The sequence below is a fragment of the Coptis chinensis genome, chromosome 9 (genome assembly GCF_015680905.1).
Source record: "Coptis chinensis isolate HL-2020 chromosome 9, ASM1568090v1, whole genome shotgun sequence".
NCBI classification, from domain to species: Eukaryota; Viridiplantae; Streptophyta; class Magnoliopsida; order Ranunculales; family Ranunculaceae; genus Coptis; species Coptis chinensis.
Window position 1 is genome coordinate 74,762,518 of NC_141464.1, and position 7,748 is coordinate 74,770,265.

At 34.5% G+C, this 7,748-nt stretch overlaps 1 protein-coding gene across 1 annotated transcript; it reads left to right on the forward strand.

The window, feature by feature from the left end:
* Window positions 1-1,818: 1,818 nt before the first annotated feature.
* Window positions 1,819-3,314, forward strand: LOC147478029 (senescence-specific cysteine protease SAG39-like). The gene is made up of 2 exons (XM_086583693.1): window positions 1,819-2,379; window positions 2,530-3,314. Exons 1-2 carry the CDS (start codon window positions 1,938-1,940, stop codon window positions 3,120-3,122), a joined length of 1,035 nt encoding a protein of 344 aa, XP_086439819.1. The 5' UTR covers window positions 1,819-1,937; the 3' UTR covers window positions 3,123-3,314.
* Window positions 3,315-7,748: the final 4,434 nt, after the last annotated feature.

Consider the following 7,748-nt stretch of genomic DNA (forward strand, 5'->3'; position numbering starts at 1 on the left):
TATGGTAGAGGAATGTCTCTTATACTTCACATGCTAGTGGTGGACAATGCACTAAAGTGGAGAGAACACACTTTGTTTTGTTCATCTCCTCCATAGTCTGACTTTGCACTAGAACAGACTACCCTCTAGAACAACAATATAACTCTCTCTGGTTGAAGAATGTCTCTTATACTTCACATGCTAGTGGTGGTTAACCAATGTGGGACTATCTACAATGCACTAAAGTGGAGAGAACACACTTTGTTCATCTCTTCCACTTTGCACACACACTAGTATTTAGAAATACTTATAGAGATTCCAACATTTGGCAGGTTGTTTTATCCTGTTGTCTCACTTTATAGCTGAAGAATGACAACACATTCAATCTACTACCTTCTTACAAATATTCTATATTGTTGTCTTTTATTGTGAATTTAATTTTCTTTTAAATGGTGGATTAATGATTATTCGTGTTTTTTGTAAACTCCCTTAACCAAATTGATATAGTCAAGATGCTAGAACAAGCCGATTTTCTCCAAATATGACCTACATGGTTTGAAGACCATCCTCATAAAAATTCATGTCCAGCGTTTTTACTGTTTCATTCAATGTTTTGAAAACCGAACCGGTAATCGAACTGATTTTTTGTTAAAATGGTTCAACCAGGTTCAACCATGGTTCGACTCGGTCAGACCGATTTATGTTTATTTAACAAGTTTTTTAATAATTACAATAATAAAATGAATAAATACATGTTTTAATTCAATATTAATTGGTATTATATATCAAAATAAATTTCTTATACAAGAAATACATAGTAGTATGTTGGTTTGGAGTTTGGATTATCTTGTTTAGGTGTTAGGTTCAACTCCTCACATTATCAAGTTTTCAAAAAAAAAAAAAAAAAAAAAATTATATAAGGATGATCCGGTTTAGAATTGAACCTGTTCAACCAGTTCGCCGGTTCAACCTCGGACCTCGGTTTAAATTTAGACCGAGGGTCCAACCATAAACTCAAGTTTTAACTGAACCGAACCGAAAATTTACCGGTTCCGGTCGGACCCCGGTTCAACCACCGGTCCGGTTTTCTAAACACTGGTTTCATTTGCTTAAGAAAAAGAAAATCCATTAATTAACAGATGATCTCGTGTCTTCTTTTTTAAAAGTACTAGCTGAATTGAAAATTTTCACAGACGACTTATTATTATTATTTTTTAATAAATAAAAAAAATGGCTGAAAAACAAAAACATATCTTCTGTAAAAATCTATTTCATCTTCTACACTTTCTATTTCCCTTTATATTTTCTTTGACGCGTCTGTAAGTATGTCCTAAGAGGCAAAAGAAGTTTTGAGGAACCATTTGATCCATTAAAGAAGTTGCTTAAAAGTTAAAACTGGCGTACTGTTTGAAAATCTAAAACTACTTTAGGGAACCATTAGAAAAAGTTTTGCGCATGCGCAGTTTTATAAGCACTCCTTGATGCGAACTAAGTTGCACTACGTGTAAGGGTGTAATCACATATGGTGGTGACATTATCAGTGTTAACAAAATCAAATTCATTATGCAACATAATTAGTAATTTTTGTACGTACACTTCAATTATCAGTAATTAAGTTGTTACACAGTCCAACGGAGTTGTCTAAATGGCAAAAAAAAACCCATAGTTTGTCATTATCTTAACCACATCTCTGCTGCTAACGCTAAGGTGCCGGCACTTTGAAGTCTAAATCAATAAAGCCTACCGTAGCCGTTGGAGAGTTGGTCTCAATCATTCTATCTTCATCAAAGTTAAATAACAACAGAATTGAATCTCTGATATCTTTAATATATATAGAATGTTTAGAATCTTTATGAAGTTAGTTGTCTATATAAACTCAAGGATAACTCGACTTCAAGTGTACCTACAAAGACATCCATAACAAACATTAATTCCGAGTCTTGGTTTCAGTTGCTCGAATGGCTTCAGTCGGGAAATCAATCCATGTTTTCAATATAGTCCTAGTCATTTTAAGTCTATGGGCTTGTCAAGCTGCTTCTCGAACTCTCAATGAGGCTTCTATGTTGGAGAGATATGAACACTGGATGGTTCAGTATGGTCGTGTATACAATGACGCAACGGAGAAGGACAGGCGTTTTGAAATATTCAAAGAAAATGTCGAACGTATTGAGTCCTTGAACAGGGCTGGGAACAGAACCTACATATTAAGTGTTAACGGGTTTGCAGACCAAACCAATGAAGAATTTCAGGCAGCTCGAAATGGATTCAGAGGACTTTGCTCACCAGCAAAACCTTTCCAGGCCACTCCTTTCAGATATGAAAATGTCACTGCAGTTCCCTCTAGTATGGACTGGAGAAAGAAAGGCGCAGTAACCCCAGTCAAGGACCAAGGCCAATGTGGTAATTATAGTACAAAGAGATCATGACTAATTTTTCATACTGAAGAAGAAACAACTAAGCCTTTTCCTTTCTACTTGTTGCTACTAGTGACCTTGCAGGGAAGTGATCTTCAGTTCTTCACTAACTTCATATAATAATGTGAAATTTCAGGATCTTGTTGGGCATTCTCAGCTGTGGCAGCTATGGAAGGGGCTACTCAGCTAAAAACAGGGAAGTTGATCTCCTTATCTGAACAGGAATTGGTGGACTGCGATACTAAGGGCGTGGACCAAGGGTGTGAGGGCGGTGAAATGGATGATGCATTTCTATTTGTCCAACGCAACAAAGGCATTGCCTCAGAAACTACCTATCCTTACACTGCTGCAGACAATACTTGCAATACTAAGGAGGAAGCCTCTCATGCAGCTGAAATCAGCGGCCACGAAGATGTCCCAAGAAACAGCGAGGTGGCCTTGCTGAAGGCCGTGGCCAACCAACCAATAGCTGTAGCGATTGATGCTGGAGGCCCTGATTTCCAATTCTATTCAAGTGGTGTATTCACTGGTCAGTGTGGTACAGATCTAGACCACGGTGTGACTGCCGTTGGTTACGATGTGAGCGACGATGGGACTAAGTATTGGCTTGTGAAGAACTCATGGGGCAGCGCATGGGGTGAGAATGGATACATAAGAATGCAAAGGGATGTCAGTGCCAAGGGAGGTCTCTGCGGTATCGCAATGGATGCTTCTTACCCTGTTGCTTGAGGAGACAGGAATGTCCTGTTTTTACTTCCTAGTCTATCAAGTTCCATATGTTGTATATAATAATATATATCCGAATCCCCTTCCACGTGTATATAAGGCATGTCACGAAAGGAAGAATGTATATGTATTATCTCAAGGTTTCTGTGGAAGTGTTATATAACTAAAAACATCACTAAAACATTTTAGTTATAATGGTTCAGTTTTACCTTTGATGATTTGAACGATAAAGTTATCACAATCAGATTTCTCAGTTGCAAAGGGAAATTATTAATTTAACAGACCGTTAAAGTTTCAAAGTTGAACGTTGTTTATATTTATCACATTGCTATCACTAATAACATATTACCTCTGTGTTTTCGATTTCGTTAGCTTGCTGTTGTGATCACTAATTAAGAAGTAAAATATTACAAGGAATGCTCTAGAAGAAAATGGATTATGGAAGGTTAATATTTGTCAAAATTAAGACTTAACAAAGAATGTTATTCAACTTAGAAGTATATTGTTACATATAAAAGTTTTATTTACACGAAGTCACAAACACTTGAGTTTTACTGTTAGCATAAGTTGGAAGTGAAGTCTCGTCCCATTTAATGGCTGAACAATGACAACATGTTCGATCTTCTACATTCTTTGTCAATATACTATTAGTTGTCTTTTATTGTGTTTTTAATTTTCTCTAAAGTGGTGGACTATTTATGTTTTTGGTAAACTCCTTTAAACAAGGTTAGAGATGCTAGAACTACCAAATTTTCACAGAAGATTTGTATTCATTTTGTACATTACCTATTTATTGTTTTTTTTCTTCTTTGAATCGTCCATACGTATGTCCTGAGAGAAGTTTTGAGGAACCATTTGATCCATTAATAAAGTTACTTAAAAGCACTATTAGCAACGTAGCACATCTTAATTAAAATAATACTATTCGAGGAACCATTTGTACGTCATTTGTCATTTGTACGTCATTAATAAAGTTATTTAAAGTTTTACTGTACGTCATTTGTCAGTACTCTCCACTCTCAAACACTCGTGGCAAACCACGTGTCCAGACTACAAGCAGGTCGTATATACGACCTAAGGTCAGGTCGTCCAAACGACTTAGAAAACATAACCACTGCAAGCTAGTCAACAACATCATTAATATCACTAGTAAACGGGCACGTGCGTTGCACGTGCTAGGAAAGAAAATTGGGGTGGAGAAAATCAAATGAATGAACATGTAAATTAGAATAGTAAATTAAAAACTTCAATAAGAAAAAAAAAACACTTCAATACGGTAGTTGTATTTTTTGTTTGATTCAATTTTTGATGCTCTGCCATGTTGCGAATAAATATATTCAAAGAGGTATTTAACTGCTTGTAATTTAATCAATATATAATTATTAGTGTATATGCTACAAACTAATTTAACAAAAAAAATAGGTACTGGGAAAAATGCTAGTGTTCTACATAAAAAAAAATTTTTTTTTGTTGAACTGGTATTAAAAACTCTAATATTGCTTGAAATAGACGGAACTTCTGTATGTCAAAGGTGTCATGTTGAATAAAAACTTCATCTATAAAATTGGGGTGGAGAAAATCAAAGGAATGAACGCATGTAAATTAGAATAGTACATATTACATTTGTTTGAATGGATTATGTGTAAAATGTTTTAGAATAATACAGGTTGAGGTCTAACAAAAAAACTTCAATACGCTAGTTGTATTCTTTGTTCGATTTGATTTTTTTTTAAATTTTTCTGCCATGTTGAATGAATAAATATATTCGAAGAGGTATTTAACCGCCTGTAATTTAGTCAATATACAATTATTAGTGCATATGCCACAAACTAATCTACCAAAAATATAGGTATTATGTTAATGAAGGTAACCTTTGTGCTGCTAGTTGTGTAATTATCTTGTCGAGCATTTATATGTGATTGAGGAACATTGTTGGATTCATATGAGTGTCCTATCTGTAAGATATAAGAATATTATATCATGGTGTGCAACATAATTGTTATTCTACACTGGAGAATAAAATATCTAAAAAAAATGCAAGAAGAATAACTTTTTTTTTTTCATCATTGTCTTCAAAATGATCTAGCGAATCCATCATATCTTTTTTTTTTTTTGTTGGTATAAGTAGGTAGCTTGGCTGAGAGAGAATTTGTAGCTAGCTTTTTTTTTCAATTTTTTTTTTTTTTTTTTTTTTTTTTTTAATTTAGAAACAATTACATTGGGAAACAATTAGAAAAAATACATTGGATACTGTTAATATTTGTTCTATAGATCTATTAAGTCGGATATAATATGTGGAATGAATTGAATGTGTAAATAATAGCTTTCCGAAAGATGGCTATGTGGCAATATTACAATATAAAATCTTTCAATATAATGTGGATCTTATTTCATGTGTATGGAGATTGAATGATTCAAATGATGGAGTGTTGATTTTTTCAAATCATCTGTATGGATGCGACAAAAGGAAGAAATTATGGATGCTAGCTAGTTGTATCGCTGAATATATGACATCTGTTTCACCCTGTTGTTAGTCGCAAGTTCCTTTGATCAATTATTACATTGGTTATTGGTCCCCATTTTAAAAATGTTATTAGCACCCAACTCCGCAGGTTTCGGGCTTCCACTTGATTAACATAATGCAATGGAATGTTGGTTCTTTGAGAGTCAAATTAAGTGTAATGATCGAGTAGTTAGCAAAGAAAAGTGCGAGTGCATGGTGAAGGAGTGCAGATGCATTATAAGCGTGATCCATTGTGCATACTCACTATGCTATGCCTAGATGATTATAGAAACATTTTGTCAAGCGTCAACAATTTTGATTATATATAGAAAGATCCATAATACATACTGGTGTACTGGGAAAAATGCTAGTGTTCTTCATAAAAAATTAAAAAAAATTGTTGGACTGGTATTAAAAACTCTAAAACTATAAAATCCGTTTTTTGCCTTGCACGTGATTGACAAAAAAAAAAAGTGTAAGATCCTTATAGATTGTAATTTTGCAAAGGAACACTTTTAGTTGTTTAGTATGGGAGGAGTATGCAAGGCTTGCAAATGAAATTTTACATATAATTGTTGTAGTGAGCTGTGAGCCATTGTAGATGGGTAGCTACCAATCCATTTATTTTAATTAGCTACCAATCCATTTACTTAGGGTAGTTCCAATGGGAGTGTAAACCGTATAGAGTGTAAAGTTTACACTCCAAGTGTCAAAAAACTATTTCCAATGGGGGTAGTATACCGTAGATAATAGACTATTAGTTGATAGAGGAGATGGGGAATCTCGCTATTAGTTGATAAATAGCTCGAACGACACTTTAACCAACATCCGAAGAAGGTATGTATGTAACTCTTTGAAGTTTAATGCACAGGTAGGGGTCCTTAACCCCATCACTTTATTAAAGAAAAAGGATACGCTGACCGAGTATGTGTGAGTTCTGGCTGCTTTGTGCACCATCATTAGGCTTTTGTTTGTGGATTAGATGTAATGTGTTTAGGCTGTGGTGGGGTTTTGTGGCGGGGAAGGCGGTAGATGATACTGAGTTCACCCGTTTCATACAATATTTTTTAGGTTTTCCTTAGAAGGCTGAATTTAAAGTCGATATACTGTTGAATTTTACCTTTTGGATAGGAGTTTTATTTGTGTTGGTTGGAGCAAAAATTGAAAGGAGACTTAGTTATTTCAGTCATGGGTACGGGGTACCAGTGTAGACTGTAGAGGATGTTATGCTATCCGGCTAACGGATATTCTGACATGGCCCAATGACTATATCCCAAGGCAATCGGATTGAGTAGTGTGTTTCCACCTTATGTAAAAAAAAAACCCTATGTAAAGTAATTCCTCTTTCTAACAAATGGGATGAAGAAGACACATGAAACTGAATTGTTTTAATAGGTTCAGTGATGGCACGGTCAGAATCTTTTTGCAACTTGTACTATCGGTTATATATAGGAATGTAGAACATTAAGTTGAGAAGAGTGACACAACAACTGTTTTCCTTTACATGGTTAAACAGTTCAAATCCATTTTTGTAATCTCGAAAGCACTCTAATTTGTGCCCACATTAAGAAAGAAATGTGATGTGTTTTGACTTTTGAGTGTTGCAAAAAAAATTTATTCTTACTCTACACTCAATTATGAGTTCATAAATTCTATAATGACACGGTGGTTTTGTTTTAGCAATGTCAGAGTCTGCTTCGACTTCGAATTTGTTTTTAGACTACGACCTGTGCAGCCCTTTCCCAAACTCCTTTGTTGTAGTAAGTATTTTTTAAGAATAAATTGTGCATAAATTTCCATAAACATTAGAAATGGATATTGTTATATGCTGTTGAGCATCCGATCTGATGGGAAACTCCCAATCAAATTTTTGATAGTTGGAGAACTGAGATGAAACTAAGCCTAAGCAATATTTACTTAGCATGCAAATGTTGGATTGATCAACTATAAGTCTCAAGAGCTAATAAATTGAAGGCTTTATATATGATGAGTTTCCATGCATGCAGAGTTTTATATATGTTAATTGCAACGACAGTACGATTTGAATTACCCTTCTTGCAGTTATACAAATAGTCCTCCAACAAATTTAGTTAAATCCAGATAAATAATAATAAAAAAAAAACTCC

Excerpts from the sequence above, each read along its gene's own strand:
- LOC147478029 (XM_086583693.1), top strand. The coding sequence starts at position 1,938 with ATGGCTTCAGTCGGGAAATCAATCCATGTTTTCAATATAGTCCTAGTC. Across the intron at positions 2,380-2,529 it reads CAAGGACCAAGGCCAATGTG|GATCTTGTTGGGCATTCTCA; the intron begins GTAATTATAGTA and ends GTGAAATTTCAG.